This window comes from Pelecanus crispus, chromosome Z, assembly GCF_030463565.1.
Source record: "Pelecanus crispus isolate bPelCri1 chromosome Z, bPelCri1.pri, whole genome shotgun sequence".
Taxonomy (NCBI): domain Eukaryota; kingdom Metazoa; phylum Chordata; class Aves; order Pelecaniformes; family Pelecanidae; genus Pelecanus; species Pelecanus crispus.
In genome coordinates this window covers 74,488,111-74,502,659 of record NC_134676.1, presented here as the reverse complement: position 1 = coordinate 74,502,659, position 14,549 = coordinate 74,488,111, and the positions used below count along the sequence as shown (strand labels likewise).

At 39.9% G+C, this 14,549-nt stretch overlaps 1 protein-coding gene across 8 annotated transcripts in view; it reads right to left on the bottom strand.

The window, feature by feature from the left end:
* ELAVL2 (ELAV like RNA binding protein 2) overlaps nucleotides 1–6,921 on the bottom strand; it is a 60,827-nt gene extending 53,906 nt beyond the window's left edge. For 3 of the 8 annotated variants that reach the window (XM_075725878.1, XM_075725881.1, XM_075725882.1), the window contains exons 1-2: nucleotides 3,440–3,511; nucleotides 762–1,002 (exon numbers count right to left, since the gene is read on the bottom strand). In XM_075725878.1, the coding sequence (XP_075581993.1) occupies nucleotides 762–1,002; nucleotides 3,440–3,511 (313 nt within the window). Of the gene's footprint in view, nucleotides 1–761; nucleotides 1,003–3,439; nucleotides 3,524–6,906 lie in introns of those variants that run through there. The other 5 variants (XM_075725880.1, XM_075725883.1, XM_075725884.1 and 2 more) reach the window with 4 other exon arrangements.
* Nucleotides 6,922–14,549: the final 7,628 nt, after the last annotated feature.

The window sequence follows — 14,549 nt, the reverse complement described above, 5'->3', positions numbered from 1 at the left end:
ATGAAATGTCAACGTAAGTGGTACACCCATGTTTTTCAATTTGAGAGAGCTTAGAGTTGAAAAATGGAGATGAGACAAAGTAAACTTTGCCAACCATCCTTTCATTCTTGTTTTAAAGTGCAGGCATCTATCTGTTAGTTCTTTCAAAACTTAAACAACTGGTCTAAATACATGCAACCTGTGTACCAGCTGTTGCTAAAAAAAAGTACTAACAGAATACATGACACTGCAGTTCATACTTGCAGTCTCAGACAGCATGTACCAATTTAAGTGTGCATCCTAAAGAAATTGCTCAAGTGCTACAATGCAAAAGTGGCTCTACCTACAAAGCTGAATAAATGAAATTCACCATTTTCCCAGGGTACAAGTTTAATTACCTGCATCCCTGAAAAAGGAAGTTTTGCATCAACTAGGGCTAATGCAGTCATGACTCCAATGGAGTTGGATAAAAACTTCAAGTAGACCTTGTATAAATATCTGCTTTTCCATGTCCTGCCAAAGGCTCTAAAGCTCAGAACATTTAAATGCCCTGTTAGCATTTACAACACTCATACATACAAAGCTGGATGAGATACAAATACATACACTTAATTTTTGGGTGTAGAATCTAGATAATGATGAACTTAAGTTCCTTCTGACTAGCCACATCAGCAGTAGTTTCTTCTGACTTTATTTCATTATTTAAGACAACTGCAAAACACCATCTGACAGCTCACTGCTTAGAAAATGAAAAGATGCAGAAAATCCCCAAACCAACATACCTGTTATTTTATCCCTGACAAGCTTGCAGGATTCTATCTCACCAATGCTGCCAAACAGACTCTTCAGCTCCTCTTGTGTCATATTCTGTGGAAGGTAGTTGACTATTAAATTGGTCTTGCTGTCTTCTGTGTTCCCAGAATCAACTGGTGATGAGCAATTGTTTATGGTGGTTGAACCATGGGCTGTGTTATTGCAAGTTGGTCCATTAGACAGTTGTGTTTCCATGGCAGCAATTACCTGCTGAAAAACACAGAAAACAAGAACCATCAAAATTCATATCTCACCATCCATTAGGAGAGTCCAGACAAGAATCTAAAAGACCTGTCACTATGTAGAAGTGGTATTGCCAGGGCCATATACATATGCAAAAACAACCCCACCAATACAGAAGGATTTTAACTGTTAGTCAAGGCAATACTTAAAAAACTTACAGGCAAATCAAGCGTCACTAAAATCTTCTAAGAGTTCTCTCAATGAAGTCAACACTCAAAGCTTAGTTTCCACTCTCCCCCAATTCCCTTCATTTAGGGGCACCACAGCCTTTCTAATACAGAAGTTACCAAGCAGAAGTTGCCTGTTGCAAGGGTAATCAGTTCTAGTAACTTAAAACTGGTAACTGAAAGGATATGAAATATAGCTTTTGAAGTGATAGTATTTGGTTATTTTCAAAAAGAGCTGGGTGTTAACAGCATCCTGAGCCTATTTCTCATAAGCAATAGCAGAAAGCAAGATTAATAATTTGAAGAGATACTTGAAGAAATAGATGAGTGTACTGGGATGGAAAACAAACTCTTCCTTGATAACCTCTAGGTCAACCTTGTGTCACCACAGGTTTCTAAATGCTTTTGTTTGATTAAACTGACAATTCCTGGTTCTCACTTCTTCCCTCCCCCACACCCTGAAAACAGTTAAATTTTATACTTTAACTTGATTTACTTTTAGACATCAAAATAAGGGGGTGATTACCACTCCAGGAACTAACGTGTTTCACCTCAAAGTAACTGACTGTATGATTGGCAGATAGAGCAGCAATCATTTGGAGAAGGGTCAATACTTGCCTACAAGCTCCAGCATGTACAAAAGGCTCTCTGCCATCTCAGTCAGTCACTGAATGCCCATAGTTGGTTAATACAGTAGATTTTAATGGCAGTCTAATATCCAAGACTTGGGCAGCCTACCCTGTTTGAGACGAACTATATAGGACAACATCCAACAGAAAATGCTATATATTAATTCTCCAGTAATAAACATTTCAACACAGAAGCATGACTCATCAAGAAGCTTCACTAAAAAAAAAAAAATCCAGCAATTACTGAAATCCAACTTCATACTTAAATTTCTAGGAGTTCTCACGCAAAAAAGCCTATTGCAAAATCTCACTGTAATGTCAGGACCTCTGGAGGTTATCTGTCCTGTTCAAAGCAGCATATGCAATCAATGAATACCCAATCAGCTGATTAGGTCAACTGTACTCAGGGAGCGCAAATTTGAGTTTCCTAAAAACATGAGGGGGGTAAGTTGAGTGTCTTAAACTACAATTCAGACATTCCTGGGAACACATTTCTATGTTCTGCATACAGAATTATTTTCCAAGAGGTTAGTTCAGCACAACACAAAAAAGGGATGATGCATCTATTAAGAACGTTTAATATAAAAATGTGATCTAGTTTTTCTGAGGAGCTACAACTGGAACAACATTTTCTTCCCTTGTGACAAACTCCAAGGGGTAACCTGCTCCTGGCATAGTGACGAAACAAGTCTGCTGAAAAGATGAGAAAAGTAGATGATCCCAATTAAGAGAAATTACTTTTCGAAACACTAGTGTATCTGGCAGAGCTAGTAGGCACAAATGCCATGCTCTGACTGAGGCTCTCTAGGATTACTTTTTTTCCTCCTCTTTTTCTTTTTTCTCAAATTTAAAGTGTTCATTGATAAAAATTAACAGGATTTAGCAAGGACAACAAACAATCCTCACTTAATTGCACATTTATTTTCATGTTCAGGTGGCAAGAATGAGATCCTAAGCCAACATTCAAGTGAACAGCTGCAGTAGCCTGTGTGTGCTGAAATTACAGCATTTCTCAGCTATAGAACCATCTGCTCTGAATAAAGTGATACTAATATGTTTTACAAATAATACATATTCCATTGATAGGTTGAATACAACTGTTCATAAAACACAAAGCACTTCTTCAGCAGTTACTAAATATTTCCACCCAGAAAAATAGTTTAAGAGATAAATTTACAGTTTTCAAACAATTTCTTAGAATAAGACTTGTAAATATACTTTTAAAATAGTAATCATAAATACACAGTACACAGGTTTTAAAGTTACTGCAATTTAGTATTCAGACCATACCAAAACCATTTTAGTACAATACTACTCTTCAATTATCCACCAGGTATTTTGAATTAGTACTAAAATCTAATTGACATTAGAAGAAAGGCAAGCCACTGCAGTATAATTTGCACAGGAGATCACCATATTATAGGAAAAGTTGTCATAGTATGCCAGTGCGCTCTAGGGTCTCACAGAATAGGGACACAACCTACAGCCTATAACGAAACGTAGAAGAGAGTTAACTTTCCAAATGGAAGATTAGAGAGTTTGGTATGGCCTCAGCACTATAAACATGTAAAAAAGCAGCCTACAGAATTTAAGAAAAATCCCACAGACCCCAGTCCAAGGCTCTGCTGCCCACGAACCACTTCTAAGCAGAGAAGCCACATCACACAGTCTGACTGCCATGTTAGTTTGGAGTTGCCGTCTGCAATATGGACACAAAAAGTACCGTATGTTAGATTAGCAAGATAATGCAACAAATCAGTTTGTACAAATTTACAGTAATTGCATTTATATTCCCAGCACGTCCATGCAGTGTGGCTTAATTGGATTTGAGGCAATTCCAATCTAATCTTTCCAAAATCAGTTCTAATTTATTTTTCTTACATGAAATAAGATGCTTATTTTTAAGAAGATTTAAAAGATAATGCAGTCTAGTTACCCCTGTATCTACCCTGGAAACTACCTCCAGAACCACACCATGCCTAAAAGGAACTATACCACAAACCAAGTTTTTAAATGTTCAAGACTGAAGGAAGAGGAAAGAAAGAAAATGCAGCAAGTTCATTTTCCATTAGCATGTAAGATGACCATGCACCACTGAAAAACAACTCCCCTTACATGCCTTTCCCAGCCCACAAAAAAAATACACAAGATGACAAACTACTTTGCTAAAATCCAGTCTGTTCTTAAAATCCTACATTTTAAAAATTAAGTAAATTAAAATATTGCACAGATGATATTCAGTAAGTTTCCTTGCAACAGCTGTTTAAGAGTGCCACTGGACATAAAAGTGGCAGTAGACTCAAGGCTTTCTCAAGTGGAATAACTGTAGCAAAATATGCCAGATAGAGTTGTTCATAAGGGTATTTTTGTCCCCAAGCACATTGTCATTTGCTTTTAAATAAAATGCCATTGCAAACCCAGTTGGATTTGAATTGAACAGTGCTAGGAGGATACCATGAAAGCTAATGGGCCATTTGCAGATGATTACAAGTAGTCCAGATGTTAAATATAACCACAATACTGGCACAAATAGGAAGACTCCTGACTGCTGCCACAGCTTGCAACTGGTGTAAATACAAGAGATCCTTCTTGCCCCTGGTTACCACATGAGGTAAGTCTAAACTTGATAAAAAAACCCAAGGACTCAGATCTTGTAAGGCTGCTGCATCCAGGGTTTATATAAACACATATTTCAACACAACTTCTCCTGTTTTAAAGCAGTGTAAATTAGTCTTCATTTCAGTTTGCTACCAAAGTCCATACGGTTAGCTGGTTTCACGTCTGGTCTTTATTTCTAACTTAGGTTGATAAAGACCTCTAATCATCCTTTTTTATGCAAACTATTCAGACTTTGCTATCAACTGCAAGCTTGCAAGCCATTCTCTCTTTTCTCAACCCAAAAACAATGCTAACAACTGCACTTCTGAAGTTCTCCATTGTATACAGGCCAGTATGTTCGATGAATTGCTTATTATTGCAAAAAACTGAAAGTCTCAACTGACCTCTTTTAAGTCCACACAAGCTTTATTAAGGGACTGCATTAAAGTAGCAATCTACAAAATTCTTTCTCCTACAGACACTGTAGTGATGTGCATAAGATGGTGTATTTGGATCTCTACAGCTCTCAGCAAAGCAGCACAACCAGACAGATTATTCGCTTCCTGTGAGCCACAGGCTGCACATGGAAAACTCCAATAGTATTTCAATATCTTTCTTGTGTGCACAGGACTTCAGTCTACTCTTCACTATGCCCTTGAGAATCGCAGTACTTCTCAAAAAAGCAAAGAGCACCTCTCATTTGAAGTACCTCCAGCTTGCACACCACATCTATCTTCACTGAAGTGTTCCACAAGATACATTAACGTAGAACAAGCCAGTTTTCTCACTACCACACCATTAGGTCCCAAAACCAAACTTTGCTCTCACAATTCTTTTACCATTTTTATTACTTTCGAACCTGCGCAGAATGCTCTTTTACATCTAGTTTGAAAAACTAGAGTTCTTACCCTTTTCCTTACACTTCTACCTGACCTTGAAAAAAATAAGGGATATAGCTAATTATACCAAAGGAAAAAAAAATGTAATTTTTTTAAAATCTGTTTCCAGCCTAAACACTACACTTAAAGATTAAAATAGCACTTTAACATAGAATTCGAGCTTTGACTAGTCTCCAAAAAAGTTTTAAAATACTAAACTACTGAAGAATCACTAGTACCATTAAACAAGCTAACACAGTTTTTGACTATTAGCCTCAGAGACAGTGTTACACTGTGGATTATTAAAATAGCTCAGCAATTACTGCATTCAAAACCTACAGAAATTAGTAAGTTCAGGAAACAGGGCTCTATGCCTATTAAACAAATGTAAGTTTGTCTTGAAATATATTCAGATTAAGAGAAAAATTAAGTGAAGTTGGAAAAGGAAATCTGCTCCTTCTTTACAGTCCTGAAAGGAAGCAGAACTGAAGACAAAACTGTTCAGCAAACCATGAGTGGTTCCCTTTGTTAACATACAGGGCATTGGAAGCATCTCCCTTTCCATAAACTTACTTTTAATTCACCAAGCACACTTAAGATTTTAAATCCAAATACTCTTAAACACTGTTTGTGGATCCCAGTTTCTAATTAGCTGCAGTTCAAGTCATGAGTTAATGTTTGCCTAGCAGCAAGAAGCAACTAGCCTTTTTTTTTTCCCCCTGAAAGACCAAAGACATCAGGAGTTAAAAAGCAATATGGTTTACACGATTAGTAGTGGTTGCCATAGAACAATTCCAATTATATCAACTAGATTTTTATATGAGAGCTTTAGAAAACAAAGCAGAACTAGCAAGATGAAGACCAGCAAAACAACAGTCACAGTGGTCTACTAATTTTCCCTGCAAAACAGGTATTTTGGTATGTAACATACTCAGCTGCTCATCTTCAGCTGAAAGTGGAAGCTGGGGTTGGATCCTGGCAGTGCTGAGACAGAACCAAGGTGAGGTGACAAAACAGAAAAGCCTTCAGTCACTGTTACCACCTCAGGTGCATACACTAAGGAGAAGCCTTTAGTGCAACACAGCCTTTCTACCACCTGTTTTGATTCATACCTGTGCATCCCTATCATTGAGGAAAAAAATGATTTCACATAGATTTTATATACAGAATTTACTTCTATTTATACACACCACACCAGAATCACTGCACAGATGCCTGCCCTCATTAAGCTACATACTTCTGAATGGCATTACCACATAAAGGTGATTACAGAAAAAAATCAGCACCCTGAATCTAAGTGGCCAGACACCAGATATTAAAGACATCTGTGTCCTCCAACAGGTAACCACTGTTCAGAGGCAACTGAAGCTGCACTATTAGATGCTTCCAGCCTCAAGTGGCACAGCTGATACAGTGTTCTTGGTAAAATCCTAAGAGATCCTAAACATGCTCCTGAAGATCCCCCTGAAGAGTTACACACCAGGAGACTTTCAGATCATGCTTTAGAATTCAGTATTTGCCCTTTTTCCTCTTGGGTAGGACAGTGCAATGGAAGCATGTGACAATTATCACATTGCTATTTGGATAAACAGATGTTACAGATTTTGTTTTCATAATACCATATAGCAGAAGAAGCAGAACCCCATGGCTGAGTACAATGTCCTTTATATCTTCCAGACCTGAAGGTCTAAACCAGAATTTTAGTCTCAGCTTGTAATAAAGTTATTATCTTTTTAAAATTTAAATACTCAGTGCATTTTACAGAGGATTTATACCACCTACTTTGCCTCACAACAGTAATGACGCTAATTACCAAGGATAAGCTGTTTATTGTCTGTAAGAAGTGTTGTTAAAACAACTTAAAAAAAATCATTATTTGAGGGCTCAGTGAAAGGTAATAGCCCTAATATAACCTAGATGCTGAATTTTGCTTCAAAAAACAGAACTCGGCAAAAAATTTCAATACCTCCAAAAAAATATTTAAGTGCATAGTTATTTCTGTTTTGAATAGCTGCAATTCTTAATGCTTCCTCTTTACTGACTTTTATCTTTACTGGAGTGTTAATTTGAAGGGCTCTTTTTTTTCTGCAAATGGTCAAGGTTCTTATGAGCCTGCATGAAAGTGCAGCATTAATACGTGCACACTCAAAAAAGCTGTACAGTAAGAGATAATGGAGACTGTTGAATCCAGCATATGCAAAACTATTACATAGGCTGCTACAACATCCCAAACTTCTTCATGGGTAAAGGCAGACACAGGACAGAGGGCACTTCTTTAGTCAGCCACCTTGCCTGTCAGAACAAAACACTACTCAGTCTTTCAGTTTCCCTGTAGAGAGGATAACTGTCAAGGGGAGCTAGATGGTTACTCTGACATCCGTATGTTAACAGCGCATATTGTGCTTGGTGAGTCTGCACAAACAAGCTAAACACCACTAATTTCTTAGTCTGTGTTTTCACTGTTATTTTAAAACAGCATAAACCAGCACTTCTCCATTAGCAGCCCTCCCCACTTGCATGTCCATTCATTTGTATCATTCCCTCCATCACACTACTGAAAAAAATCTGTTACAGAACTAGATTAGGGTACTGCACCAGGAGGAGCCTCACTCAGCCCAAGAGAACCAACCAGTAGAGTATCTCTTGATTTATGCAGAGTTATGAGGAAGAACTTTTGTGATCTAATACTGATTAAAGAAATAAAAGCAAACTCACAGAAAACTTAGAATTAGCTTCTGATAATAAGGTGGTCTCAAAATTTTCAAAGTAACTTATAAAGTTACTAATATAAACACAGACAATTGTATGACCACAAAGCAGAGGAGTCCTATGCAACAATAAAACCCAACTACATAGCCTCTCTAAGGTGACAGGTTAGAAGATGAACAAGTAATACTGCTTAACACCCCCATACCTTGGCCTCAAAGGCGTGGTGAGAAAGTGAGTGAAGAGATGGAAGACAGATATGAAAAAACCCATATGTGATGTAAGCAAAAGGATTTTAATTCATCCTTGTGACTGGTGCTGCAAAAGTTCATCTGCAGAAGCTTTCAGCAAGAATGAAGAGGCAGCTAAGACAGACTTGCCCATTCCAAGTAGGCAATGAGAAGACAAGTGGACAACTGCAGACAGCTGAACAAGAAACAGCCATCAGTAGAGGCATGAGTTCTGCTATCAGGAAAAGAGCTTGACAGTCCTGGTGACTGTACTAAAGGGCACAAGGAAGAAAGGGCAGTTATCTACTGAATATAAGCATTTACAGGGAATATTAAAAAAGTATACACAGATTAAAAAATGTCTCCACACAGTATGCAATGCTTTTGGATACTCTTGGCGTTCCTGTAAAATGCTTAAGAATGTATGGGATGCTCTAAATGCCGCACTAATGCTGCTAGTGTATCAGGAAAGAAGCCAGCATAAAGACTTGCAAGCAGTTCTGAAAAAATAATGCATGAACACCGAGGTGAGTATCTTGCTAGACAATGAAGTAATCCAGAGACCATGCAGGAGCTCTTCTGTCTGACTGCAGTTATTGACTAACTGCAGTAAAGGGAGGGAAATGTACAGGGTAATTTAAGTTATCTTAGAAACCATACTATAAATATCAACTCTAACAGCCTTCTGTGAAGAAAACAAACACCTGCATTCTGCTAAGTGATCAGTTCAAGTGAGACTCCAAAAAAGTAAAATCATTTTTATGTTCCTAATTACTCAGGTCAATTTAGACACATAACCACTTCTACCAACATAACAACTTATTCCCTGAGCAAGAAAGCATCAACATGCAGCATTAATTAGCTTATGCACAGGATGAAAGAACTCAACACAAAATCATACTCTTCCTTTTCATTGCCTTGTTTCATTTAAAAAAGTTTAAAGTCAGCTGAGAGGAAATGATTATTTTTGTTACATTCAAAAGACTAACTAAATGTCAAGTTGAGCCTGCTGAACACAGCCAATATTGCTGACATTCAGCAAGAGTTCCACCAAAACTATCACTGGATCACAGACAGCTGTTCAGGCCTGAAACAAATAGCGAACCTCAAACAAGCTGTGAACAATTCCACACTTAATTGATACTTTAATTGAGACCATTTTAAAGGAAAGGATATGACTTTTCAACTGCACCCTACCATTCACAAAATCTTGCCAACTACCATTTTTGCTCTTATTCATTTAAACGCCTGCACATGCTGTCCCAGTCTCATGTGCTACCTCCCAGCCTTCTAGCAAACTGCTCTCCAAGGCAATGCAATTCTGTCAAACCCTGGATGTATCCTGCAAGAAGTAACAGTATCTTACTGCAGACATTTCACTTCAGCCTTGTACATCTGCAGTCCTGGAGCCTACTGAGAGTAAGAGAAGAAAACAGATTCAATGGGGTGAAAGGAGACAACTTGAGTACTCTTCAAATACAGCATCTTGATAGCTTGAAGGGTTTCAAAGTCAACATCCACTTTTAGAAATACAGTGCCTGCTGCACTTGAACTGGCTATGATGCCTATTTCAATTTTTCAGCATTTACCTCACTGTTCTGGTTGGACTATTGTAGTGGTTTGACCCCAGCTGGATGCCAAGTGCCCACCAAAGCCACTCTATCACTCCACTTCTCAACTGGACAGCGGAGAGAAAATATAATGAAAAAGCCTGTGGGTCGAGATAAGGACAGGGAGATCACTCAGCAATTACAGTCAAGGGCAAAACAGACTTGACTTGGGGAAAATCAGTTTAATTTATTACCAAAACTGAGCAGGGTAATGAGAAATAAAACCTAATCTTAAAACACCTTCCCCCCACCCCTCCCTTCTTCCCAGGCTCAGCTTCACTCCCAATTTCTCTACCTCCTCCCCCTGAGCAGCACAGTGGGACAAGGAATGGGGGTTAGGGTCAGTTCATCACACATTGTCTCTGCCACTCCTTCCTCCTCAGGGGAGGACTCCTCACGCTCTTCTCTTGCTCCAGTGTGGGTCCCTCCCACAGGAGACAGTCCTCCATGAACTTCTCCAACATGGATCCTTCCCACGGGCTGCAGCTCTTCACGAACTGCTCCAGCGTGGGTCCCTCCCACGGGGTGCCATCCTTCAGGAGCAGCCTGCTCCAGCGTGGGTCCCCCACGGGGCCACAACTCCTGCCAGCAAACCCGCTCCAGCGTGGGCTCCTCTCCCCACGGGCCCACAGGCCCTGCCAGGAGCCTGCTCCAGCGTGGGCTTCCCACGGGGTCACAGCCTCCTTGGGGCACGTCCCCCTGCTCCGGCGTGGGGCCCTCCCCGGGTGCAGGTGGATCTCTGCTCCCCCGTGGGCCTCCATGGGTGCAGGGGCACAGCTGCCTCAGCAGGGGCTGCACGGGAATCTCTGCTCCGTGCCTGGAGCACCTCCTGCCCCTCCTTCTTCACTGACCCTGGTGTCCACATAGGCATTCCTCCCTCACATTCTCACTCCAGCTACCAGGTTGTGTCCTGTTGGGTTTTCTTCCCCCTTCTTAAATACGTTATCCCAGAGGTGCTACCACTGTTGCTGATGGGCTCAGCCTTGGCCAGCAGCTCAGCCTTGGAGCCAGCTGACATTGGCTCTATCGGACACAAGGGAAGCTTCCAGCAGCTTCCCACAGAAGTCACCCCTGTAGCCCCCTGCTACCAAAACCTTGTCATGCAAGCCCAATACAGCTATGTAAAATTTCTTCCTCTTTCACACTGCAGTTACATCCTTCTGCCCCACTGGCCATTTCAAAAGCTGAGGTTTTACCAATAGCCAGGAAAAGAAACAAAGCAGGTTAGTCTGACTCTGAAGAAATGCCCAAATTAAAAAAAAAGTTAGAAAAACAGCTTCTTTCTGATTAAGAAAGCATGTGCCAACTTCAGGCCACCCACTACTCTATTTACTCTCCCATTCCTCTCCCTGAAGCACGTAGCTAAAAGTTTTGTCCCTCATGCACCCAATTTTCCTCAGTGCAGCAGGGCCCAGCAGTGGATGACACGACTCATCTTCCAAGCTGAAGACAACAAGGTTAGTGGAACACTTCTGTTTTACTGATTTTTCATGGCAGCACTCCTCTTGCTCACAGCTCGCTGGTAAACTGGAGAGATGGCTGGGACCAAAACCCAGCACTATTGCAGACGCTGCACCAGCGAGCCAGATTTTGAGAACTTCGTGTATGTCTATCACAGCCCTACCGTTCAAACCACAGGATGAATCACCTCCATTTCCTCCCTTCAGGGGAGTTTTTGTTATGGTAAACTTTGACCTCAAATGTAGATCAGGCAAGGAAGAAGTTGCATGACTGAATACCCTTAGCCCTTAAACCCTCACATACACAGCTAGTTAGCTAAGCAACTGACATCCTCAATCCCATATGAAAAGGGAAAAAAGCAAGCAGCTGAAGGTCAAAAACCAGCAGCCTCCATGCCTCCCCCTTCCACCATACCCTTCTTTACAAGTCCTTTCAAACTGGTGTCAGGCTGGGACAGCGACACAAAGCCTGTGCACTTATATGCCTCCAATAGCCCAGATCACCAGTGGTCTGACAGACAGCCATGTCACAATTTGGAAACTGCATCCTTCTTTTAGTTCTAAAACTGGTGACAAGCAAAGCTCACATACAATACAAAAAAAACATTCAAACCAAACTGAAACATGCACCATTACATACACACAGAATCAAGTCATTTTTTCCAAGGGAAAAATTAAACCTTCCGTTAAACCTTCTGGGGAAGTAGAGATCTTCAGCAAGTAAAGAGCTCAACTAGGAGGATAGGGCAAGAGGCACCAGAGTTTTCTGTGAACTCAGCAGTAGAACAGATACAACAGCAAACAAACTACCTGAACAGCCTGGGACATGATGTTGTCCAAAATTGCTTCAGTGACCTAGGATCACATTTTACAGATATTAAAGCACTACCTGAATACTACCTGCCTCCCTCATTCGTGATAGGCCTCAAAGTAGCACGTAAGGCAAAAAATAGGGATTTGTGGCACCAACTGACTTGAGCTGCACAATTTTTTTCACAGCTGTGCATACGGGGTTAGAAGAGCAAAAGGAACAGTGTTCAAACCAAAACACTTCCAGTCAGCGTTTTCTGCCCTCATAAGTCAAGAGCAGTTCAAACTTCACTTACAGCCTTAAGGAGACTTCCATTACTTCACTTCTTAAAAAAGATTTAAGATCATCCAGAAAGAGTGAAGATATCAACAAGCCTTTCTTGTCCAACCATTCACAACGAACTAATGTGAAAAAGTATGTTGAAAGCCAGTTTACTCTGAACACCTATTACAGATGAAGACTGACTATTCAGTCTCCAAGTAGCATTCTTAATGGTCTGAAGTTAATAATCACACCTTTTAGAAAAAGCAACAAGCTTAAAGGCAGCTATGACTCCTCCCTGCCTTCCCCACCAGGAGTAAGAAGTCACTGCCGTTCCATGAACACAGCATAGACTTCCAGTAGCAGATGAAGAGAACTTAATTTGTTAATCCTGCTACCATGAGCAATGAATAATGCCACACATAACATGACAGATCCATATGCTGTACTGAGAGGACTTAAGTGCAGAAATCTTTACTTGTGTAATTTAACTAAAATGCAGAGAGATGGATACTTAAGAAGTTTTCCTATTTTAAAATAATCTTGCCTTGATTTCAGCCAGCACAGACATCTTAGCCAAGTTGTAAGGTTTCTGACCTCTGTGGATGGGAATCCTGCACAAACATAAATTCAAGAACAGATAAACACAGCAGCCAAAATGCTAGAACCCTTTGTTAACTCTCTAAGAATTGGAAACATCATAGTTAATACTGCTAATCATATTTTCCTACTGTTATATCCAGAACATACAAAGTTTCTGGGGCCATTTGGCTTCCACACACTGTAGCTCTTTCTCCTAACCTTTTGTTTATTGAAAACTGTATCTAATTTGCCTTCCACCTCTATTGTTTTTCCAGTGCTCCAGTTTCCATTAAACTAAGTATCACTTAAATTGACCTAAGATACCCTTGTTCCTTACGTGGGCTAACCTACATGTTTTTATTTGGTTTTTACACTATATGATTCATGTATTGTTATACCCAAACCTACTAAAACTTCAACTTGATATATTTATGCAGTAGACATTTCTATTATCTATGTCTAACCCACTAAACACTGTATATACATATTAGTGAAATCTAGACCTTGTAACAGTTAATTCTAGATTACATGATTTTCTTTCAAATTAGTTTTGAAAAGCTAACTTCAGTGTATTAAGATATTTATCACTGCATCAAAAAATGAAGTAATACCTCATTTCATAGTAAAACTAATTATATGCCTAATCCAACAGCAAGAGAAATAGTAGTCACAGAGGTACACCACTGCAACAGAGCTCCCAAATACTCAGAATCCTATCTTTCCCAATTTATTTTATTCTCCTGTGCTCACCTTCAAACTTTAATATCAAAGGAAAAATGAAGTGAATTGTTTACAAAAAAAGTTGGTGAGAAGTCTCAAGATAGCATGACAGCAAGAACAAAGGCAGTCCAACAGCACACAGCTCTGAACAAACTTATGCTTTCCTGCCCTGCATCAATGCCCATCAAACACTATGAAGCCCCTTATTCCCCAAAAATCTCGCTGTATCACACACTACAGGACAAAAAAGAACCTGGACAGAGAAATCAGACATACAGCAGCAACCAGAAATTTACTTTGAGAACATCAACAGGTGGAAAATATGATGCTGATGCTATCTGACTTAAGATACCCTTGCTTCTTACATGGGCTAACCTGCATGTTTTTATTACCATTTCACTACAGTAATGCACCAACTCTGAGGCATGGGAGAAGGGCAGCCGCTCTCACCCAGCACCCAAGTTTGCGATCAGGAAGTTAAGACCTTGCTTATCTCCAGCACACTTTATAGCAGACCTGACAAATCATGTTATTTGCCATGGCACCCAAAGGCTGACCCTCTCAAGCACTGAAGAACACCTCAAAATAAACCACATGGTGGATTTTATGCTGTGACATCCCTTTGACATGGAGAGAGGAATGTGAGTTTGGAAGTTTTTGTCTTTGTTTCAATAATGAATTACTTCCAAAACTTTCACAGGTGAACGTTATGCTTGGGGAGGGAAGGGGATGTCTTGTGAATCAAAGGCATCAATAAATTAATAAAGGCTGTTCATAAACAGTATACATCTTCCCTCCTGGCATTTTTATCCTGCAAAAAAAGATGACAGTGGTTTATACAGAATGTTCTAAAGTACAGGGT